The sequence below is a fragment of the Engystomops pustulosus genome, chromosome 3, assembly GCF_040894005.1.
Source record: "Engystomops pustulosus chromosome 3, aEngPut4.maternal, whole genome shotgun sequence".
In the NCBI taxonomy this organism is placed as follows: domain Eukaryota; kingdom Metazoa; phylum Chordata; class Amphibia; order Anura; family Leptodactylidae; genus Engystomops; species Engystomops pustulosus.
The window spans coordinates 135,110,586-135,135,268 of NC_092413.1; the positions used below are offsets into that span (position 1 = coordinate 135,110,586).

Genomic DNA, 24,683 nt, shown 5'->3' on the forward strand with positions numbered 1-24,683 from the left:
TACCCATTTTCCATTTCTTCCCCCATGACAGCCCCACCTGGAGATTTACCAGATTATTACTTAGAGAGCGATCACCATCAGGAGAATCTTCCTTCCGAAGGACAAGAAATATCTAGGCAGTAGAGACGTGCAAAGGTTAAAAGGATTGGCCAGGTGTCAGCTTGGCAAATTTGTTCTGCCCAGGATGCTGTTACTTCCCTAGTTGAGTGGGCCCTGATGGATTGCAGAGTGGGAGTGTTTTCAACAGAACAGTCTGAGATGGTGGTGGTTAACGATACTTTTGTTGCTTTCAGGCCCGTTTTTCCCCCCAAACTGGATTAGCAGATTACAATTCTTACATTATTCCTTAGTAACTTCGAGACTGCTTTCATTATGTCTCTTTCCCGGCTATTTCTAGGGTAAAACTATGTCCTGATTTTTGTGAAAGTCTGACACTACTTTTGTAAGAAATAAGGGATTTAACTTGAAGATGATTCTATCTTCTAAAATAGTGAGAAAAGGTTCTTTACAAGCTAGAGCCTGTATTTCCCCTATTCTGTGAGCATATGAGATTGCTATTAAAACTGCTTAACTGATTTTTGCACAGAGTCAATCATAGATTTTAAGGCTTTCATTAAGACAGGTTTCTCCCCGCTGAACAACTTCCACTGTGCACGTTAGACATAGTAATGTTGTATACTGTCCAGCAGTTTAGTATTACAAACAAAGCAGCGTTTTTCTTTAACTACTTTAGAAGGATTCCCTTCCTTTTTCTCCTTCCCTTTCACCTTTTCCTCTCTTTTTCCTTGGAAAGGATTTCCTAAGGTAGGAAGAGCTACACTGTACTAACAGCAGTATGTACATTATAGACTGCAATACCAAACAAAAAATACTCACTTACAAGAACCTGTGGATTTTCTGCAGGCTTATCCACCATTGCTGTAGCCAAGAGACCTCAGATCAATGTGACAAGCCTGTCACACTTACCACTGATGTTTCCTGACACTGGAAATTTCATATTTGGTGCCCTCCTCTGCCCACTTCCTGTCTGGGGCCATACTATTTCTTGTCCAGCCTGTAATGTACCCACGCCCGGAACCTTGTGCACTACCCTTGTGGAGCTGCACTGAAGAAATTGGGAAGCCAGGCTTGCCGCATTTCCCACAATATCCCAGAACGGATGTCTCCTGCGTTGGGCCAGGGACCGCTGGAAGGAGACAATGTCAGGTGCCTGCCAGGATCCAGAAGCTGTGGGAGCCTGTGAGTGCCATTGTCTCCCCCGCCCCCAAAATCTCCATTTGGAGGAGAGACTTCTCTCTTGACCTATCACCTGTACAGACAGGAAGCACTGATGAGGGGTTGCTAGGGAGGGACATTTATAGGGCTTCTACCACCTGGATGAAAGACAGTATGCAAATGAGGCTCCAAGGGGCACCAAGCTTCATTAACACCTATGGAGCCTGCAGCCCCTGAGGCTCATTTGCATGCATGCCTTCTTCCTGGTGGTAGATGCCCTTTAAACTGTTGACTTCCAGTCCTTACAGGGTATAGGAGAAATCTCCAGTTGGGGCACCCATGGGGGGACAAACGGAAAGTTTAACCCCACAATGATAAACGAATTCTCACAAAAATGAAGCCTAAGCACATATATATGGAAAAATTATTGGTAATGAAATGAGGCAACATGAAAACCTATTTTGTAAATCCTATAAAAACATACAAATTTAGTATGTTCACTATTGTACCAATGCATGGTATTGTGGGTTATTGAATTAGGTTTCTGATCTTTAAAGTCAGACAAATATTTGCCAGTAGGAACAGTTGTTGGATGAATATGTGGCCACATTAATTATTTCAGTAGTAATCACTGCTGTCGTGTCAAATCTCTATGTCTCATGTGGACAGATAGTTATACTCTAGTGCAGTGATGGTGAACCTTTTAGCGGCGAGTGCCCAAACTGCAACCCAAAACCCCCCTTATTTATTGTGAGGTGCCAACCAAAAATTAAAGCAGTAACTTATTGCTCCCTGTTCTTCAACAATGTTCGATCATATTGGCCTCCTGAGGACAAGATGGAAAATTTGCATCATTTTAGCTTCTTTCCAGTGTCCCTCTGTACATAGAGAATCGTGGGGCCAGCAGGAGGTCCTCCAAAGATAATTCGTCCCTGTCTAATTCTCCCTCTTCCTACAGTCCCAAGTAGCCAAGTAATTATCACTTAAATATATGACTGAAAGCAGCATCTTTTAAGTTGCTTGTAACTGCAGGAAGAGTCTTTGAGTCTTGCCTGGTGTGCTGGGGGTGATGGTCTGGGTGCCCACAGAAAGGGCTCTGAGTGCCGCCTCTGGCACCCGTGCCATAGGTTCGCCACCACTGCTCTAGTGATTCCATGAAATGTTTTTTTGCATCTTAAGGGACAAAAACTGTCATTTCAATACACACATGACGGTTAAATCTCCAATGATGCATAAATTATATTTTCCACATCATTCAAAAAAAAAAAAAAAAAAAAAAAAGATTAGCCATGCACACTGGTCCATGCATAGGACAAGCCCAATGAAGCATCAGACTTTGTATCCTCCTTTATTTAGATGTTTATGCTTTCATACTACATTTTACAAGCTGGTGAAACACTGGTAACTTATTCTCCCACATTACTAACACCACACATTCCCAAGACAGTATAAATATATGGTTGAGCTAACATTGATACAGGTCACCATTTTTTTACATAATAAAATCAGATAATTAAAAGAAATCTGCCACTTGTCCAGAGCTGTATTCACTCAAAGCTGTTGGGCAATTGACACAGCTATAAGTTTATCAAGAGTTCTTCCCCCTGTAGTTTGTTTAAAATTGAACTTTAATCTTAACCCCTTCACAATATTTATAAAAGTCTTGCCCAAATTAAAATGGTCATATCTCCTGAACCCTGGCACATGGTAACACAAGGTATGGATTGTGTATGCTTAACAGAACCAGAGATATACACCCTTAAAGTAGAATATAAAAAGTTTTTTTTATGTACAGCTTTCTATTCCTGATTGTAAGAATGGATATCTCCGGCTTTCTTAAGCATCTATGCACAATCCATATATCATTTAAGAGGAGACTCTTTAATATGACACCAGAATTGTGTTTATGTGCAAGGGTTCAGAAGATATAGGCGTGTTAAAAGGAAACCTAACATTTTAAAACTGTCATTCTGACCTAAACATACTGTTACATAGCGTTAGGCGAGCCGGAGGTGGTCATGATATAGCACGGAAATCCACAGTTTCGATTAAAAAAAAAAAAATAATATATATATATATATATATATATATATATATATATATATATAGGCATATGACCCCATTCGGCACTCCTGGACCCCTTTCACAGGGCACATTCATAACAATGCACGCGACTTGCATGCTTGGAACTCCCCCCCTCGTTCCCGAGAGCCGGTGACGTCACTGAGCTCTCGGGAGCATTGGCACATGCGCACTGTATCTTTATGTGCGGCCATGCGAAATGTATATACAGTGCGCACGCGCCAGTGCTTCCGAGAGCTCTGTGACATCACTGGCTCTAGGGAACAAGCGAGGAAGAAGTTTCAAGCACACAACGCACATGCATTGTTATGATCGGGACCAAGCGCCAAGCACCCTGTTACAAAAGCCCAGGAGAGCCAAATGGGGTCATATGCCCATTGATAAATCGATTTTTCATCAAAACTGCAGATTTCCATGCCACATCATGACCACCTCCAGCATCAGCATACCTAGCGCTGTGTAACAGTATGTTTAGGTACGAGTGACCAATTTAAAAAATAGTAGATTTCCTTTAAGTGTGCACCCCTTCAGCTAGTCAGCAGAAGGCAGAATATAGAAGCAGTTGTGGGAGACTCACTTTGCAGAAGTACATGCAACCTCTGCAGCTGGAACTGGGAAAAGCTTAAGGAATAATGATGTACATATTTATAACATATTTTGGTAAAAAGTTACTACTTACAAATGTGACAAATGTTTTTGTCAGTCAATTATTGGCAAATTTTATAGAGAAAAAAAATGTAATTAACTTGATAGGATAGTTTTATTAAAGTCTCACATGTAATGAAAAAAAAAATTGTTATGATACATAAAACTTTTCCAGAGATATCGTCATTTAAAGAAGTGCAAAGCAGAAATTGACCTGGACATTCAGGCACCAATGATCATCAGTCACGAAGGGGTTAACTGTCCTCTGGTCTCCAGCTCTCACCCTCCCTCCCCAATCTCATGACAGCACAGCATGGGCTGCAGTGAGATTACAGCAGGCAGAGGGAGGGGGAGAGCACCAGAATCCTCGGGGATAAATGACAGCCCCTAAAGCTCTATTCACCCTGCTTTGAGCTATCCAGCAGCAATAAGGATGAATACAGCTATAAACAAGTGGTAGATTTCCTTTAAGTATTCAAATATTAAGTTACACAGCTCAAAAGGCATACAAAATATTACAGACATTGAGTTCTGCCTTTGCAAAAGCAGATCCTCAGGAAGGGAAAGAGTCACATAGCAATTGTTGGAAAATTGTCCAAATGTACAATTAAAGAAGGACCTTTCCAAAATTTTAAGAATCCAGCTACGTTTAAGCATCTACATTTTTAGTAGAAAGATTTAAAGGAAGAAAATGGCATATTCTACACTTCCTGCACAAGACAAAAGGCAACATTTTACTAGAAAAGAAAAGTAATACACCAAGGTCCTCCATGTAAGGTGCACCCTAAGGCGCAGACATAATGTCAAACAGTAAGGCTTTGTTTGGAGACTCCTACAATATGGTTGGTGTGCTTTTACAGAACAGAAAAGGCTAAGATGATGTGGCATGAAGCCTACTCAATTCATGATTGGCAATGTTATGTGTTAGAAAATAAGAACTTGCACAACACAGACCTAGGTCGGTCTTGAAAGTTCGGCAAGTGTGGGAGAAGATGTAAACATACAGTGAGCAGCCAGCAAATATTCATGAAGAGTAGCACTACCAATGACAAGTATTGCACTATGTAAAGAAAATTTGCTGGGTGTTTTGGCATTGTGTAGTTATTCCTTTCATTGCTAAAAAGTTTTGGGTAACGGAGATTAACCTTTTGATCTATACTGCATGATTAGCGGATGATTAGACAGTAGTGGGACGTTAAAATAAACTACAACAAATAAGCAAATAATTCAAGCTCAATAACATTAAATCTATGCAACATCCGCAGTTTCCTAACACATTTTCCAAAGCATCACTTGACCTATAAACATTAACTAGGTGTTAGCATTGGATCTTGCTCAGGTCTTCGTTTTTCCTCTTTCAGAGCTAGAAGGGGAGCATCTACTGAATGCAACAGTTGTTACGATGGCCATTGGGATCTTTAAAACGTAACCGCATTTTAGGACGATACTTCTCCAAGTAAAGTAACTGTTTGCTATTGAAAGCTCCACGGCGCTTCCTGTAAAACAAGAACTTTATTATTACGCATAAACTTCAGGGCCAGTAAAAAAGACATCCATGTGGCATAATACAGGAGGTCCCCTACTTAAGAACAACCCTAGTAAGAAAGGGACTTCTGAATTTTGATAATTTAATGTACTTTAGCCCTAGGCTATATTAATCAGCTGTAACAGTTATCAAATGTGTCTACAATTAAAGAGTTATTGTTAATCCTGGTTCTTATGACAACCCAAAAGTTTTAAGATCCAATTGTCACAGAGACCAAAAAAATTCTGGCTGGAGTTACAATTATAAAATATACAGTTCTGTAGGTTTGTTTGTAAGTTGAGTATTTATGTAACCCGGGGACTGACTGCCTGTACCTAGTTTTCATGACGCATTAACTAATAGGAGCGGAAACTCCAAAGGGTGCATTTACACATTCAGTTTTTCAATTGCAACTTTAGATGTCCAAACAAAGAAATTGAGTATTTAAAAAAAAAAAAAAAAAAAAAAAAAAAAAAAACACACAGAATAGTGGCTCTCAATTATATGTTCGTACCCATTATTATTCACACCTGCTTTTGGCTTCAAAAACTGCATCAGAAAAACTGATCGTACGGAATGCACTGTAAACCCTTCATCCAATTTTAATGTGAATACCTCAAATTCTATAACTAGAATATGTTCCAAAAAGCAAATAAAATAAATTGTGTCCAAGTTCAAATTAATTAATTTTTTCCCACCTTGGCCCTAATTTTTTAAAGATTAAGATTCCAGAAAGCCCCCTTTTATCCATCTTTCCAGTTGTGCGGTCTCAAAAATTAAGTTAATTTGCAGAAATTTGGGTGCCTCATTGTTCATCATTTTACATTCAAGTGAAGAATTCTGTGACAAATGCGATATTGATTGTGTGTGTTTTAACATGCTTTTCTGCACAACAATTCCATTATATATACACTATGCGTTTTAGATTGGAAAAACAAACTTTAAAACCAAAAGCATACACAAGTTTTTAGGTCCTATTGACCAGACCAACCCAATTGTCTGGAAAAACAATTAATTCACAATATGACTATTTCTAGGGCCACTTTCACACCAGTATTTGTAAGCCCATACGAAGACTTGGCTCAAAAACACTGAAGAGGTTTAGATATTTCCATTATACCTATTCTCTTTCTAGGTTTCACCCCTGGTTTTGGCTTCAAACAATGATGCAAAGTACTGACTGTGTGAAAGTGGCCCAACTCTAATAAGTCTCACACCACCATGATATGTGCAGCTTGTATGTTATATACTTACTGCCTTATAAACTGAATGGCATCTTCATATTTCATTCCACATTCAATTAAAGCAAGGGCGACAAGCACAGGAGCTCTGAAAAGGAAGACACTTCTTAAGATCGTAACATAAAAGTGTAGATATAGGTAGTTCTAGATACATAAATGTACACATGCCTTAAAATGGTATCTACATGTAAACACCTAAAAAAAAATCATCCCTGCATGAACCTAGGTTTATCCTCAATACAAAAAGTTAACATTTTGGCTTTTAAAAATTGGTCACTTATCGTAAGACCACTGCCAGTCATGAATCGATCTGAGCTCCTGACAACTAGCATCCCCCAGAGAGCATCACTTCCGCCTCGGACCATCACCGAGCCTGTGTGAGACCTGTGGGGCTGCAATGCTGAGCACAGCCATTGTACTATGTAAAGCAGTGTGCATAAGAGGAGGTGAATAAGTACTATGTTTCCTTCACTTTGCAAATGACTAACAACCCCTTTAATTGAAGGAAAACATTTCATTTGTTCACAGATCACAGTATGAGTACAATACTACATAAAATCTCTGTTCTAACATTCTTCTAACAACAAAATAGACTAGTTATTAGTTTACAACACAACATACCTTCCCAACCCAGCAACGCAATGGACTGCAATACAGCAGCCAGGTTCTTCACGGAATTTAGCTTTCAGAAGGTTTAACCAGTCATCTACGATCTGACTAGAAGGTGGGGCACCATCATCAAAAGGCCAGTCCTGTACGGATTAAAAAACAAAAAAACCTGTTTGTATAAAACACACTTTACGTGTCCATCCTTTATCGCGCCATCCGTTTCTTAACACCTATATGTGGCATTGTAGTGAAGCTTTGTATTTCTCCTCACCACTTCTATTAGTATTTATTCAGCATTTACCATATATACTTGTGTATGAGCGAGTTTTGTGGTGAAAACCACCACCTTGGCTTATACACAAGTGTATAAAAAAGATAAACTTCCATAATACTCACCATCCGGCGCTGCCCGATGCTCCCCACAACTCCTCTTCATCTTTAACAATGCGGGCAGAGACGCGTCCATGCGCACTGCCCACCAGTGCACACCATGATGGGGCGTTTTCGCCTCTGCTAACGTCACAGTGTGCACCCGATTTGTTACAGATGAAGTGCTGAATAGAAGAGGAGCCGAGGGGGGCATCGGGCAGCACCGGTAGGCGAGTATAGTATTTTATTTATTTATAATACACCCAGGGGCTGCAGGGCCATTTATCAATAAAGGGCGGCTGGCTGCAGGGCATTTCATTAGCGGGGAGGCTGTGACTAATTCCTTTCCCACCCTAGGCTTATACTCCAGTCAATAAGTTTTCCCAGTTATTTGTGGCAAAATTAGGTACCTCGGGCATATACTCGGGTCGACTTATACTCGAGTATATACTGTAAATAATGTGAAGCTTTCTGTACCATCAGCTTATTATTCTATTATTTTGGGCAATGGATTGTGTGTGGGAGGGAGTACCTTGAGTTTACGGGCCACAGGTCCCTCCCTAAAGGGGGTTGTTGTGCTCAGTCAGCACACTTAATTTTTTTTAATATTTATTTCTTATTTTTGGATTACCCTTTGTGGAATATCAGTTATGATTCAATAAAATTCCATTTATTGGAGCTATTGGACTACTATTGCACCTCTGTTTCCTTTAGTTTTACTTATAAAACACACTGCCCGTAACACAAATCTGCATAAAAAGTGCACATAACGCACATATTTGTTGAATAGGTTTATGCAGATTTACCACATGACAATCCGAAATGTGTCTAGGTAGCCTTACAATTTAGTGAGAAAAATTGGCCTATCCACAAAATAGACCCAATTCCAAGGCCCAATTCCTCCAATATGTGGTATAATGACTTGTGGAACATTTAACCCAATTATTACCTCAGTTCTACTTACTAAAACTTGAATTCCTTCTTTTTCCACTAGGGCAGTGTCATAAGTGGCTTCACATACTCTTACAACGGTGGTAACACCATATTTTTTTAGTTCCTGGTAAAAGGAGAAAAAAAATAAAAAATTGTGTCAAAATGTACATGGCTAAATACAAAGAAATACAAAAAACATCTACCAGGAAAGCTACAACAAAAATACTGTTAGGAAAAAAAAAAAAAAAGGCATTTGACTTGTTTACCATATGCACTTACCTCTATGAATTTATTTAAGGTTGCATTGGTTGGGTTGTGGGTGATGAGAAATCTCATGTTTTTGTAGGTTATCTCCACTGGAGCAGGGCGGTTCATTCGGGCCATTTTACCAATTTAGAAAACAAATAAATGGCTGAAAAAATAATATATAATCACAAAAGGAATTTCTTTTGATAAACTGAAGTCAGCTTCACTCTACTCCACAAATTTCTCAGCACTTGTTTGGATGGAAGCAATGGATGTGAAATGAGCCTCCTCACGAGAAGTAGCGATTCTCCAACCAAGAGACAAAAAACAAGCAGTGCACTGGTGTCTACCCCATCCAGGTATCAGCCTCTTTCTTATCGTGCACTGCCAAATTCAATCCAACGCTTCTTGTCCAGGGTGACCGCTTTTAGGGGGGTTTCTTCGTGGAGTAGTAATGAATTTCTTTTACAGTTCACTTGTCTGCATAGAGGTCATGCTGTGCCTGGCAGTAGTCTCCACTGCCCTTCAGAGACTCCATAAATGTGTGACCAAGAACACCACAGAACTGCTGTTAAACAGAAAAATACAGAAAGATAAGTCACAGCTACCACAATAAAACACAACTATACAAAGCAAACTGAGGTTTAAAAGGGGGTGGTCACTTTCAGCAGATAATTGATATGGTTTGAGTAAGGAAAAGTTATACAACTTTCCAATATACTTTCTGTTTTCTAGATCTCTGCTTGCTGTCCTGCTATAGAAAGCTTCTAGGTTTACTTTCCCTGGATAGAAATCGGTCTTGTGAGGTCACACTGGTTCACGGCTCGTTAGTATCATAGACAGTAATCAGATGTATGATATAACAAGCCGTGCACCTGTGTGACCATGGTCAGATTTCTATCCACTGGAAGTAAACATAGAATGACAGCAAGCAGAGATCTAGAAAACCATTAGGAATTGATACATAAAGTATATTGGAAAATTGTATAATTTTTCCTTACACAAAGCCAATTAATTTGCTGAAGGTGGGACAACCCCTTTAGGCTGGGGCTATGGAAAAGGATAGAAATTAGATGCTAAATTGGGGGAACAGTGATAAAAGGAGGGGTTGGAGAAGCAGGCATGCATTAGAAAAAAAAAAAAAATACATATATATATTTTAGCCCAAATCACCCAGCCCTAACAAAATGTAAAGTGAGCATATCCTTTCTCTAATCATAGCAACCTTGGAGAGGTTTCTTTAACCCCTTAAACGCATTATGGCGCATAATTAGAATAACATCAGCACATCTGTGGCCACAGGACATCACTGGTTTCTCGCACTACTCTGGTGCGATTTTGGTCCACTTTTCTTAAAGTCTCTTAACCCCTTAAGGACGCAGGGTATTTTCGCTGATTTCTCGCTCTCCATCTTCAAAAATCCATAACTTTTTCATTTTTCCGTGTACAGAGTTGTGTGAGGGCTTATTTTGTGCGTAACAAATTTTTCTTTCCCATGATGTTATTTATTATTCCATGCCATGTAGTGGGAAGCCGCAAAAAAATTCCAAATGTGGAAAAATTGAAAAAAACTGCATGTGCGTCATGTTCTTGTGGGCTCAGTTTTTACGACTTTCACTCTGCGCTCCAAATAACATGCCTACTTTATTCTTTGGTTCGGTGCGATCGCGGTGATACCAAATTTATATAGGTTTTATTGCGTTTTAATAAATTTTCAAAAATTAAACGAATGTGTACAAAAAAGAAAAAAAATTTTTTGCCATCTTCTGAAGCTAATAACTTTTTCATACTTTGGCGCATGGAGATGTGTGAGGGGTCATTTTTTGCGAAATGAGCCGACGTTCTCATTGCTACCATTTTGAGGACTGTGCGACATTTGGATCATTTTTTATTACATTTTTTATGTCATCTAAAAAGGTGTAAAAGTCGCATTTCGGACATTTGGGCGCCATTTGCCGTTCCGGAGGTCACCGCCGCCCGTAACCGTTTTTATATTTTGATAGATCGGGCATTTTGGGACGAGGCGATACCTAATGTGTCTGTGATTTTTACTATTTATTATATTTTATATCAGTTCTAGGGAAAGGGGGGTGATTTGAACTTTTAATATTTTATTATTTTTTTACATTTTTTAAACTTTTTTTTTTCTCTTTTTTTCCACTGTTTCTTAGACCCTCTAGGGTACATTAACCCTAGATGGTCTGATCGCTCCTGCCATATACTGCAATACTACTGTATCGCAGTATATGGCATTTCTGCACACTATACATTACAATGAGCCACAGGCTCATTGTAATGCATGTGCAGAAGCCATGTATCCTCGGGTCAAACGAAGACCCGAGGCTACCATGGCAACCGATCGCCGCCCCCCGATGACGTTCGGGGGAGCGGCGATCGGAGGTAAGATGGCGGCGCCCACGCGCCGCCAAATTTAAAGTGCCGCCGGCCACTTTGCCGGCGGCAAAGAAGAGGTTAACACCCGCGATCGGTGCAAGCACCGACCGCGGGTGATAGCGATGGGTCTTTGCTGCGATATGCAGCAAAGCCCATCACTGTATGAAGAAGGCTCAGCCCGTGAGCCTTCTTCATACAACCTTCACAGCTCCGTGGCGGATATATCCGTCACGGAGCGTGAAGGGGTTAAACAGTTCTGTGACATAGGCCAGGACAGGCCCCCTGAGGAAGCAGCGACACACACTTTGGGGCACTTCATTAGCACTCATCGGTAAGCTGACAAAAAACATAAATCTCTTGATAATTACATAAAATTATTAGCTAGTCTGCAGCATTTAGTAACTATACTCCCTGTACTGTGATATGGTGATGAATTATATGGACCTTTGTAAACAATTTTCCTTGTGATGCTTATTGTTGTAGTGTGTTTTTAATCATGTGCCCATATTTAATAATGAATTGCTGATGGAGTGGGTTCAAATAATAAGGACTTTTCTGACACAAGTAATTTTCCTGCGTTTTGTGCTTATAATGTGGTTTGTTATGTTTTCCCAACAGATCCAAATAATTTAAATTTGCTTTCATCGCTAAAATAAACTGTGGTCAGAAGGTAAGAGTTCTCTTTAGGGTGCATTCACACCTAGGTAAATATCCACACAAAAAAAAAATGTTTCTCAACTTGCCAAGTTGACTTGAACATCAATTATAGCTTGATGCTTAAATTTCCTTTATTTATCACAAAAATTCCAAAATCCAAGTTTGGAAGCCTCGTGTACAGGGAAAAAATAGAAATGCTCAAATTCTTTATTTCTTCAGGCAAGTTTTGCTTTAGGACTAAAATCCTGGTTATTTTGAACTATATCGCCCTCGTGCGGCAAGGGGTGCATGGAGAGAGCTCACGAGCTGAGCTCTCTCCATACACAGCGGGTAACGGCTGCATAATACAGCCAACACCCACCTGTCACTGCCGCGGTCGGTGCTGGCACCGATTGCAGCAGTTAACCTGTTAAGTGCCGCAGTCGAAAACTACCACTGCACCTAACTTACAGTTAAATGCCGGCCGCCATCTTGGATGAACGATCGCCGCCCCCTGGAACGTTATCGGCGGCGTTATCGGTTGCTATGGCAGCCTAGAGTCTCATTGAGACTCGTAGGCTTGCCAGGTGCAATGATTTATAATAGCCACCAGAGGGCAAAATCATTGTAAAATAGCTATATACTGCAATATAGTAGTGTTGCAGTATATAGTATTAGCAATCTGACCCTGCAGGGTTAAATTACCCTGGAGGATCTTAAAATGGAAAAAAAAAAAAAAAAAAGTTTTAAATCACACCCCTTTCCCTAGAACTGACATAAATATAAATAAACAGTAAAAATCATAAACACATTAGGTATCATCGCGTCCCAAAATGTCCGATAAAAATATATTAGCGATTTTTCCCAGCATTTAATCCCGTAACGGAAATTGCCACTTTTTTGCCATTTTGAATAATAAAAAAATTCTATAAAAAGTGATCAAAAGCCCATACAGTCCTAAAAATGATAGCATTAAAAACGTCATCAAAAGTCGCAAAAAATGACACCACCCACAGCTCCGTACACTGAAGTATGAAAAAATTATTAGTGCCAGAACATGGCAAAATGAAGAATTTTTAAATGAATGAAAACATAAAACCTGTACAGATTTGGTATCCTCGTGATCGTACAGAACCAAAGAATAAAATAGACATGTGATTTGGGGCGCTCAGTGAAAGCTGTAAAATCTAAGCCCACAAGAAAACGGCAAATGCGTTTTTTCATAATTTTCACTCCATTCAGAATTTTTTTTCCATGCTTCCCAGTACACGACATGGAATAATAAATACCATCACTATCAAGTTCAATTTGTTATGCAGAAAACAAGCCCAAACAGAGCTCTTTACATGGAAAAATAAAAAAGTTACAGATTTTTTTAAGGTGGGGAGTGAAAAATGAAAATGCAAAAACAAAAAAGGGCCACGCCCCTAAGGGGTTAAAGGAAATCTTCCATCAAAATAAAGCTTGATAAACCAGGGACACTTACTCATAGATCCATTTAACCCTATATTTGTTATCCATGACACACACACACATATATATTACACACACACACACTGTACATCCACAGTATGCAAATATAAAACACATGCACACGATATATATTATATACATATAAAAACACACCATATCATTAGAGAACTAGTATACACACACACATACTATATGTATATACTCAGTGTCAAGTAGTCTTATTCCCAGTAGCTGCTGGCCACATGGGGAAGATGACAGCAGGATGTAGAGAGGCTGTTGCCTTGACATTTCACAGCGGAGCTGCCGGCTCTGCTTCGTATTGTGGAATATGTGCACCGTTACATACATATTATGCTGTACATTGTGCAGCAGAGTATGTATATATAACGGTGCATATCATATGCACTGAGAACCTGCATGCTTTAGCTTCACAGGCTGTCACACTGTCTCACCCATGCCCCCTGCTTCTGTCTGCTTTAATCTCATAGCATCAGAGCAAGTTTTAGTACACAATGGGGAGGGTAGGAAAGGGGTTGGGGTGAGATTATCAGACTGAATAAACATTATGGTGGGGTTCTGGTAACACTCTCCGGAGCCTTTCAAACTCATTAGCATAATTTTAAAAGTTGATTTTAGAACGAAGGAGGAGGTCATGGATAACAAACAGCAAATTGTCCACGGTTTAAATTCTTGATGATTAGTGTATATTTCCCTATGTTTCATTTCTGGGACAAATGCTGGGTGTTACAACATCTAACTTCTCTAGTTTAGCCTATTCTGGAAATCGGTATCAAATATCATAATCAAAACACTTAGCTTCCACTTTCAAAAGTAGACATACCACAATGATACATTAAATGAGTGGAGACTCAATTAGATAGCATTTCTCCTAAATCAAATCATCATGACCAAGTGCATAAACCATACAGTACAATTATATTCATATATACAAAATCGAACATAATCATAATAATAAGCAATAAAATCCTCATGGTCTAGAGAAAACTAACATTTTAGTTGAAGCATTCCCAGGCATAATTTAACACGAGGCTCTAGTCTCTGGCACAGGATATAGATAGTGTGCAGGCACATGATGGCTGTGCCCAACAACAACATGTGCCACACCCTGGTATACCCCCTTCAATCTATTGCCATAGAGGTGGTAAGGCAGGGGGTAGGCACAATTCCTAGCTGAGCACCAGGAATTACACCTTCAGGCCTTGTATGCCAGAAACTGCTGTACTGATAACGGTTGTAAGTGGGAAAGAGGGGGGGGGGGGTATCTTGTAACAAGATAATAAGTCACATAAGCAGCATTACCCAGTTCGTGTAGGTCGCTCCAAGGTCCCCACTACGTCCACCTGTTTGTTCTAAAAGGAGGGGGGGGGGGGGTAATAAGAAGAAAAATTGTCAGTTATTACATGTACATTACATCATAGTCATGATTATGTGAGTATCCAAAATGCTTCCCTTCTTTTAAGTGTAGTTGGGATAGATTATGTTTTCATAAAATTAAGCAATCCAAGAATATTACCACATCTGATGTCAGACTTGTGTTTTGATAAGCAGTCCCGCCCATGTTAAATGGTTTCACCCACATATCCGAGACCACATGAACATTTGATAACATACTACACGTGGTCAAAATACAAACCCCAAATTGTGAATCTTTGTTCTGTGGATGTGCGACACGATTCCCCTTGCTTACATCGGGACACTGGCCACAACTTTGACTCCTTTTGTCAAAAGGTATTGATGGCCTCTGAAATACTGCGCTGTCCAGATATGCTTGTCGCAAATTAGGCTGTGATTTTGATCAAGTCATGTATTTTGGGCATTACTGGATGATATGTGGTGACACTTAGTATAGCCCTTCTCATTATCCAGAAGATCATGGGGCGTGCGGCGATGAGTTACAGTAATCTGTGCCATTGTTGGGTTATGAAACTATACTATTTACCTGCTGAAGCAGACAATTGATTTCTTTGTTGCCTAGGGGCGGCAACTGGGATGGTGCAACAGTCTGTTGTGATCTGTCGGTTTCTTAAACCAGTCAACAACCAGATTTCTCTCTGGGCCAACACTCAAGTGTATGCAAGAAACTTACATCGATGTCAATGTGTATAGAGAAGGACAATTTGGGATATATCCCATTCAAGACCTGGAAGAACTTGTGAATAAAAGATTCAGGACCAAAACGTCCACAAACCGTATATATGCCTTATAAATTGATGTAATAATGTACATATTTGATTGCCATGCTGTATAAAGATCATGCAAGAAATTGCATATATTCAGAAGTGCTTTCTTTCTACATTGCATGCACTAGCACTGCAGAGTGCCCTTCTATATCATTCTTGGATGAACAAAACGCTACCAATATGTGACACACATTTTTTTAACACTCTTGGGTAACAGCGTGAATACAGCCATTAGTTTATTAGGGGCTTTCATACGTTATGTATGAAATAAACAGTTACATCTATAAAAAGCAGAAGGGCATTTGGGGGGGTGGGGGTTGTTACCCTCTGGCTCTTACATGCCCCTGAAATACTTCTCCCCTGCTCTTTATTCCAACCTCCCACTGTTGACAGACAGGTTTGGGGCAGAAAAAGCCGGATATGCAGTGACTGCCTCCGGAGCATTGCTGCTTTATTTAAATAAATATTAAAGTTTATTTTATACATAGAGCGCTGGGCCAAAGCCCCTAATAACCATATGGCTGCATGCACACTGCTAGGAGCTACAAGGCAGTGTTCGTGTTGAATATTCAGCACATATAGTGAAGAGGGGTGTACCTTCAGCAGTAGGAGCCATAGCGGCTGCTATGGGGCTAGCAGGGACCCCAGCATGCCACCTGATATAATGGTGCACATCCGCCATTCTTTACGTATATAACAGTGTACATCATGCACAGTACACAGCATGAATCAGTAGCTTACATAGGAAATGTCAGGGGGGAGAGGGGACAGCAGAAGCACAGGACTAGGGATCTCCTCCGTGTACTTCCCCCAAGTGGTGAGCAGCTGCTGGGGCAGATCTGTGAGCTCCGCTATGGGCCCTGGCTTCTCCCAGTTACACCCCTGATGCTGAACATTTCAGGTGCAGTATCCTGTCTTACATACACATCCCCCAGTGATCGGGCACAGAGGTCTAAGGAGCAAAACCTTAATACACCCCACCGATATCTCCCTCTCCGGGTGCACGGCACACTCTAGTGCATAGAGTCAGTAACGTGTGTGTCAGTAAAGGGTCACGGCATTTACCTTTGCTTAGTGTAGATGCTAGGAATGCCATGCCGGAGCGCCTCAGCAGTGTGAGACGCTGACTGTATATGAGAGAAGACATCCGGTCATGCGTAGTAGCTGCACAGACCAGCCTTCGTGTGCAGTGACGAGTGTATTACGTATATTAACCCATCGCTGGATGTATATGAGAACCAGGTAACATAGCATTGAATAGGAATATGTAAATGTCACTTGTTTCATTAAATGAGCTTATTGTAAATATAGCATCTTTACATCTATGTGATGATGTAAGTTGATATCAATCAGTGTGATAAATCTCCTGCATAGACCTAGCACTCAACAGCTGCTAGAGAGATTACGGTGCTGGGAGCAGTTACTAGAGAGATTACGGTGCTATGAGCAGTTACTAGAGACATTACGGCAGCGGTGACACGCACTCTGCTTGTAGCAGGACTGTAGATGGGAGACAGAGCACACATGGAGGGTTATACTGTAGCCTGTATCTTATGTGCTGTTACTGTGCCACATGTCATATATACTATATACACCACCTGTAGCATATGAAACATCGATTATGAAAAAAATTAAGAAAGATCATATACAAATATATTCAGAACTTTAAGGACCCAAAAGAACAAACTATACATGACCTGTCCTGGTCATGTCATATTTTTTAAAATGCAACAAATCCTTGAACAAATATATTTTTGTTCATGTTTATATCGACAATACTGTAATTTTATTTTTATGTATTGCTAGAGCACTTCTTGGAGTTGGTGCTCCTCCGATACGTTCATCTTATATCCATCTTATTTGTATATGTTTACATCTGCTTCTATTAGCAGCTTACATTTACATTTTAATCCCCTAGTGATGTTTACAATAAAGAAACTCTTTAACCCACTTGGGCTGGATTCACATCACGTCTTGTGTCATACGATGTAAGGACACATCAGGAGGATTCTGAAGTGTCCTAACAACGTATGGCAAAGACATATCCCACTGTATGCCTATACAGTGGGACACGTCACCCCGGTACCCCCCACCCTGAATGTTAAGGGAGGAGTGTTCATCGGCACCAGCCAGCAATTGGCTGCTACCAATGAATGGGGCGTTTCCCTAGCGATGTCACTGTCCTGATATGGACAGTGACATCACCAGGTCCTCGCTGTGGGGAGAGATGTAATACGCTGCATCCGCGTGCCATAGCGATCTATTGCCTCCGCTGAGCACATGAGGCTACAGGATGAAAAGACGTAGTTACTTTCTCTTTATGTTTTTGTGAATCTGTAAATTTTAGGGCTAAATGGATGTTTTACTGTCAAAATTGGAGCTTTCTAAATTGTCACCTCCAATTTGTTTTAATTACTATAAAAAAAGGCTTTCTCAAAGGAAAAATTACTCTAAAAGGCTTAACAATCTTGCTAAAAGCTATATCTGATAGTTTGAGGGGTGCAGATTTGAAAAAATCTCGTTACAAATAATAATGATCCCCAATGATCTGAAATCTCCTTGAAATTACGGAAAACCAATGTTGAATTTGTAAGTTGCGTGGCATCAAAATATCCAGACATTTTAAAATATAAACGAGACATAGGGGAAATGTTATTTGGTAACTCATTTAGGGTGGAATAAATCTCTCTCAGCCTCCTTCTGGTCGCTTATGGCGAGAGAATCGGCTTCCTTCATAGACGCCAGAAAAAATTCTGAGGTAGAGAGCACACACCTCTTGACCACAGCGGCTGAGTGCGCCCGAGTATACAGGTTAGTTGGTACTGTGTGGCTGCCTCCCATAGAACAAAAACATAAAGCTGTATGCACACTGCCAGAAGCTACCAATGTTAGTGGTGAATACAGTTTAAAAGGATCTTGACCATTTACTGTCCTACAATTAAAACTGTCCCTTTAAATAAGACTGATGTCACCCTTGGGGGAGTTGGAAGGCCTGTTAATGATTTATAACAGTGTCAAAGAGGGACCTTTCAACAATACCTGGCATCCTTTATGAGCACCTTTGACCACCAGCTCTTTGCATTTATTTATATAGCGCACACAGATTACGCAGCGCTGCACAGCCCCTGTCCCCAATGGGGCTCACAATCTAATCAACCTACCAGTAAGTTTGGGAGGAGAGCACATCCCTTAAAAGAGGCCGCACCACTATTTTGCAAGCATCCAGTATGCTAATAAGATTTTTAGTCCAAGGAACATATCACACCTCAAATCTCCATGCGGAATTGATGCCCTGAAGAGATTCTGTATAGTAAACTAGAGCGCAGCTAGTCGGGAACAGATCAGCCTTGTGTGTAATCTGAGACACCACAGACAAGACCAGACTTGTCCCGACTACTCTCCCATAGCAGGAATCATCCATTAGATTCTGTCATTGCCGTATAGCCCACATCACAGATTACAGCACCTACAATCTGTATTTCAGGCTGTAACCTTAGCCAGAACATAATGGGGCAGTAGCTACAAGTGCAGGAGGAAAGAAGGCAATTTCAGTTTCTAGACTTGTTGCAGACATTTTGGTCCTACTGACCTTTTTTAACTGCCAGAAGTGAAAGATAAGTGAGCATAATCATAGTATGTACAATAAGCCTAGATCGTGGTATACAGGACTGTATTTAAAGATCTGACCTAAAATCATGCAAGGGGAAAACAAAATTAGACTCATCACAATGATACATTAGATGAGCAAGTAACGTGTGTGTCAGTGAAGGGTCTCAGCTCGGGCAGGGGTCAGGGCAGCAGTTACCTTTGCTTAGTGTAGATGCTAGGAATGCCATGCCGGAGCGTCTCAGCAGTGTGAGACGCTGACTGTAAATGAGGGAAGAGATCCGGTCATGCTCAGTAGGTGCTCAGACCAGCCTTCGTGTGCAGTGAGGAGTTATGAGGTTGCTAGCTACGTAGATTAACCCATTGCTGCATGTATATGAGAGCCGAGTAACATAGCATTGAATAGGAATATGTAAATGTGACTTGTTTCATTAAATGAGCTTATTGTAACTATAGCATCTTTATCTTTTTTAAGTGATGCTGTATGTAGCAAATATAAGTGTAACTGAATATATCACTGAGACCAATCTCCTGCATAGAACTAGCACTGAGCAGCTGCTAGAGAGAGTACGGGGCTAGGCGCAATTACTAGAGAGATTAAGGTGCTAGGAGCAGTTACTAGAGAGATTATGGCACCTGTGATGCATGAACACCACTTTCAGTAGGACTGCAGATAAGGAGACCTCACATACTTGAAAGTAGAGCTGGAGCACACATGTGGAATAAAACTCATTGTACACTACCATTTCTTACCTCTGTTAAAACATAAGTAAAGAATGGAGGTTCAAGGTATCAATTAAAATCCCATTGACATCAATATAAACTCTATGTTATGTTATTCATTTTTTGGACGGAAGAAAATGATGGAGGCTGCAGTACTTTTCCTCTGTTTGAAAAACCGCTTGGTTAAGGGATACCTGCTGCCAAACTGACCAACGGATGACATAACATCTACATTGAAGTCAATGGAATTTTTAATTCATACATTAAACCATGCGGTCACATCCAGTATGGGACTGTGCATATATGATAATTTGGCAATAAGATAACTGCCATATACAGTGGAGATAAAAATTTCCTATATGTTAAGGTAATTGTGTGAATATTTCTTAACATGATTGAAATAGCATCATTGTATGCTTATTTCATAAATTGTATATATTGTAAAGCACAGAATAAAAATGTAAACGAGACGGAAACGGTATAGGAACACTGGCCAAAATTATTGGTGTTAATCTGGCATAATTTCCTTAATTATCTGACAGGGGTTCTTCAGCTACATTAAAGTTAGCCCTATCCATAACATGGCCGGCTGCTTTCTTGATATCGAGCTACGACAGGGGTACAATATACCCTCATTCTAGTGATCTGTGGGGGTCTCGTCACTGAGACCCTCACTAGTCAGTAGTTAGCCACTATGCTGTGAATAGGGGCAAACTTGTATGTACCTGGAGAAACCCTTTAACTGGCAGCCTAAGAGTGATGCCACACATGGCGTTTTGAACCTGTTTTTGGTCCGTTTTTAAGCAGTCCGTTAAAAAACGCATGTGTTAAAAAATGTGGGTTTTTTACCAGTTTTAAAGGAAACCTACCACTTGAAGTGGCAGGTATAAGAGGGAACTACCGAGCACCAGCTCAGGGTGAGCTGGTGCCAGAGCTTATTTTTGTTAGTGTTTTAAACCGCAGTGTCGCGGTTTAAAACACTTTTTAAACTTTATGTCCGAAGCTGCTTCGGCGCAGGGAGGTACGCGCTCGGCGCACCATGCGCGCGACCATGCACGTGGCTACATAGGAAGTGAAGGAGAGCCGTGCACACGGTCGCGCGCATGGTGCGCGGAGCTCGTACCTCCCTGCGCCGAAGCAGCTTCGGCCATAAACCGATACTGCGGTTTAAAACACTAACAAAAATAGGCTCCGGCACCAGCTCACCCTGAGCTGGTGCTCGGTAGTTCCCTCTTATACCTGCCACTTCAAGTGGTAGGTTTCCTTTAATTAAGATAATTGGTCAAACCTGTCAAAAACGGATGCGTTTTCAAAAAACGCATGCATTTTTTAAAAACGCATGCATTTTTAAAAAACGCATGCATTTTTTAACGCATGCATTTTTTACGGACTGCTTAAAATGGACCAAAACAGGTTCAAAACGCCATGTGTGGCATCACCCTAACTGTAAGCTTAAAAAAATGTAATTATAATCTGTGCTATAGTCATTGCTGTTCTGTAATTATGATCATCATGCTTTTTGCAAAATAAGGGTTTTACATTGATATACTTTGGTCATTTTGTAAAGCACAGTTCTAATTGCATGGTGCACCTCTTACAAATAATCCATCAGATGCTGATCTCCAGCGCACATAGGAGCACATACTACATACTACAGTTTAAAAAGGAATACTAAATACACAAAAAGGAATTGTAGCATATGAAGCACATCTATAAACAACTTTTATGAAAAAAAATTAACAAACATTAAAGGGGTTTTCCATAGGATAGGGGCTAACTTGCTGATCGCTGGGGGTCTCAGTGATGGGACCCCCCCACATCACTAGAACAAGGGGTCAGATGTAGTACCTATTACTGTTCCGGTGCTGTTTGTCCGGCAGAGAGAACGTCCCTGCATTATATTTCTATATAATGCATGGACTCCTGTCCACTGCACTGTGTGCGTCCCTTGGGATTGTACTGAAGGATCATTCGGATTTATCACATTCAAGACCCGGTGGTACTTGAGAATAGAAGATTCCGGATCAAAATTCCCACAAAACGTGCATATGCCTTATAAATTGATGCAATGCTCTACATATTTGATGGGTGTCTGAAAATCATACCTACGTTAATAAATTGCATATATTCAAAAAGAAAATCTGTGTGTTGCCTTCTTTGTTACTTTTTTTACTTTACATGCACCATCCTTAACCCCTTAAGGACCAGGCCCTTTTTCGTTTTTGCGGTTTTATTTTTCACTCCCCACCTTCAAAAATCTATAACTTTTTTATTTTTCCGTGTACAGAGCTATGTGATGGCTTATTTTCTGCATAACAAATTGCACTTCATAGTGATGGTATTAAATATTCCATGCCGTGTACTGGGAATGCCGTGGGCTTGGTTTTTACAGCTTTCACTGTGCGCCCCAAATGACAGGTCTATTTCATTCATTGGGTCAATACGATCACGGGAATACCAAATTTGTATAGGTTTTATAATGTTTTCATACATTTACAAAAATTAAAACCTCCTGTACAGGAAAAAAATTCTTCATTTTGCCCTGTTCTTGCGCTAATAACTTTTTCATACTTTGATGTATGGAGCTGTGAGTGGTGTCATTTTTTGCGACTTCTGATGACGTTTTCAATGCTTCTATTTTTAGGACTGTGCGACCTTTTGATCACTTTTTATAGAATTTTTTCTATTTTTCAAAATGGCAAAAAAATGCCATTTGCGACTTCGGGCGCTATTTTCCGCTACGGGGTTAAACACAGTGAAAAACGGTTATTATATTTTGATAGATCGGGCATTTTCGGACGCGGCGATACCTAATGTGTTTATGATTTTTACGGTTTATTTATATTTATATCAGTTCTAGGGAAATGGGGGTGATTTGAATTTTTATGTTTTTTTAATATAATTTTTTTTTTTTACTTTTTTTTATTTATTTTTTTTACTATTTTTCAGACTCCCTAGGGTACTTTAACCCTAGGTTGTCTGATTGATCCTACCATATACTGCCATACTACAGTATGGCAGTATATGGGGATTTTGCATACCATCTATAACAATGTGCAGATCGCACATTGTAATAGATAGCCTCGATCATGACAGCCTCGGATCTTTGTGTGATCCCAGGCTGTCATGGCAACGGATCGCCGCTCCCCGGTGATGTCACGGGGAGTGACGATCGGAGCCAAGATGGCGGCGCCCACGCGCCGCCGGCTCTTTAATGCCGCCGGCAGCTTTGCCGGCGGGGATCAAAGGGTTAACACCCGCGATCGGTGCAAGCACCGATCGCGGGTGTTAGCGACGGGCGTTTGCTTCATTATGAAGCAAATGCCCGGTGAGTATGAAGAGGGCTCAGCCCGTGAGCCCTCTTCATACTCCCCCATGCGCAGTAAGACGTAAGGGTACGTCTTATTGCGCTATGGGGTTAAAGAATGTGAAAACACAGAAAAAGTCCAGCAGGTAACAAATACCTCTGATCCCAGCTCTCACCACAAATTCTGGACAACACCTCCTTCACTGCAGTGCACAAACTGGTCCGGAGCCCGACCAAGTGCATGTAGAACCATAGAGCAAACAGCCATGAGTCCAGCACAATGCGATAGGTGGTAAAATAGCTTCTTTTATTTTCCAAAGGGTAAAACCAATATCAGGAACACACAGCTAGCATCACAGACCGACGCGTTTCAACACCACAGTGTCTTTGTCAAGGTCTAAATAAAATACAAACAGACTTACTATTTGAAGGATCCACGTCCAAGAAGCTCCGCCCCGCACGGCTGAGAAACCCTGTCACGTGATCGGAGCTAATTGCACTAGGCTTGTACGTCACGCATGGCAAAACTAAAACATTGTATCAAATACAAGATAATACATAGTTAGCAAGATGGCAATATGGAAAAGGAGAACAATAAGGTGAATTGAGGTAAGTATTTTACATTGCTTTGCAGATTTATCCTCAATCAAATTCATGTCGATCAATCCAAGAGCATATATATAATGTATAAAATCATGTCTACATGAAAATAAGTAATGAGTAATGAGTGTAACCAATTTGTTAATAGCATAAAATGATGTCTTGTCTGGCATTAAGGCCCTTAGGTATCCTAGTTTCTAAGGAAAAAATCCAAAACGACTCTCTGTTCAGTAGTTTTCTCTGGTGGTCACCTCCTCTGACTGGGCAGTTAACCCTCTCGATCACTTGCCACGTAAACCCTATACAGTCCTTATTTTGAAGATCCCTAAAGTGGCGTGAAACTGCAGATACATTATATGAGTTATTGGTGATGTCAGACAAATGTCGGCGTAATCTGATTTTAAGTGGGCCCATGGTGCACCCAACGTATTGAATTTTACATAAGGTGCATTAAATAACATATACGACATGCATGGTATTGCAATTGATGTAGGATTTCACTGGGTGTTGTTGTCCCGTGGAATAAGATAAAACTGTATTGCCCTGTGTAATATATGAACACATCTTACAAATGCAGTGTCCACACCTATGGTTACTAGGATACGCAAGCCAAGGAGGAATTCTAGCAACTTTGTTTTGATATAAACTTGGAGATAATTGATTCCCTAAAGTAGGAGCCCTTTTGGGAATTAATCTAACTCCATTCTTCACAAGATTATATAAATCTGGATCTCGCGCAAGGATGGGGAGATTCTTTTTGATAATACCCTTTATTGCATTGAACTGTCTACTAAATGGGGTACTAAACGTAAGAGTAATTTTGTCCTGAATGTCTTTTTTCTTTTTACTATCGTTATGTAACAGATCACACCTACTGA

The 24,683-nt window shown here is 40.4% G+C and overlaps 2 protein-coding genes across 6 annotated transcripts; both read right to left on the minus strand.

The window, feature by feature from the left end:
- Nucleotides 1–2,515: 2,515 nt before the first annotated feature.
- PTP4A1 (protein tyrosine phosphatase 4A1) lies at nucleotides 2,516–9,036 on the minus strand. 2 transcript variants are annotated; one of them, XM_072142200.1, is made up of 5 exons: nucleotides 8,899–9,036; nucleotides 8,651–8,743; nucleotides 7,330–7,460; nucleotides 6,722–6,796; nucleotides 2,516–5,434 (listed from the first exon to the last, which is right to left on the minus strand). In XM_072142200.1, exons 1-5 carry the CDS (start codon nucleotides 9,001–9,003, stop codon nucleotides 5,278–5,280), a joined length of 561 nt encoding a protein of 186 aa, XP_071998301.1. In that variant the 5' UTR covers nucleotides 9,004–9,036; the 3' UTR covers nucleotides 2,516–5,277. The 2 variants fall into 2 exon arrangements, with proteins under 2 accessions (XP_071998301.1, XP_071998300.1); XM_072142199.1 differs by having other exon boundaries at nucleotides 2,516–5,438.
- Nucleotides 8,898–19,490, minus strand: LOC140121959 (uncharacterized). 4 transcript variants are annotated; one of them, XM_072142204.1, is made up of 3 exons: nucleotides 19,375–19,490; nucleotides 14,689–14,738; nucleotides 8,898–9,430 (listed from the first exon to the last, which is right to left on the minus strand). In XM_072142204.1, the coding sequence occupies exons 1-3, from the start codon at nucleotides 19,403–19,405 to the stop codon at nucleotides 9,338–9,340; spliced, it is 174 nt and encodes a 57-aa protein (XP_071998305.1). In that variant the 5' UTR covers nucleotides 19,406–19,490; the 3' UTR covers nucleotides 8,898–9,337. The 4 variants fall into 4 exon arrangements, with proteins under 4 accessions (XP_071998305.1, XP_071998304.1, XP_071998303.1 ...); XM_072142203.1 differs by having other exon boundaries at nucleotides 8,898–9,433; nucleotides 19,375–19,486; XM_072142202.1 differs by lacking the exon at nucleotides 19,375–19,490 and adding an exon at nucleotides 16,635–16,784.
- Nucleotides 19,491–24,683: the final 5,193 nt, after the last annotated feature.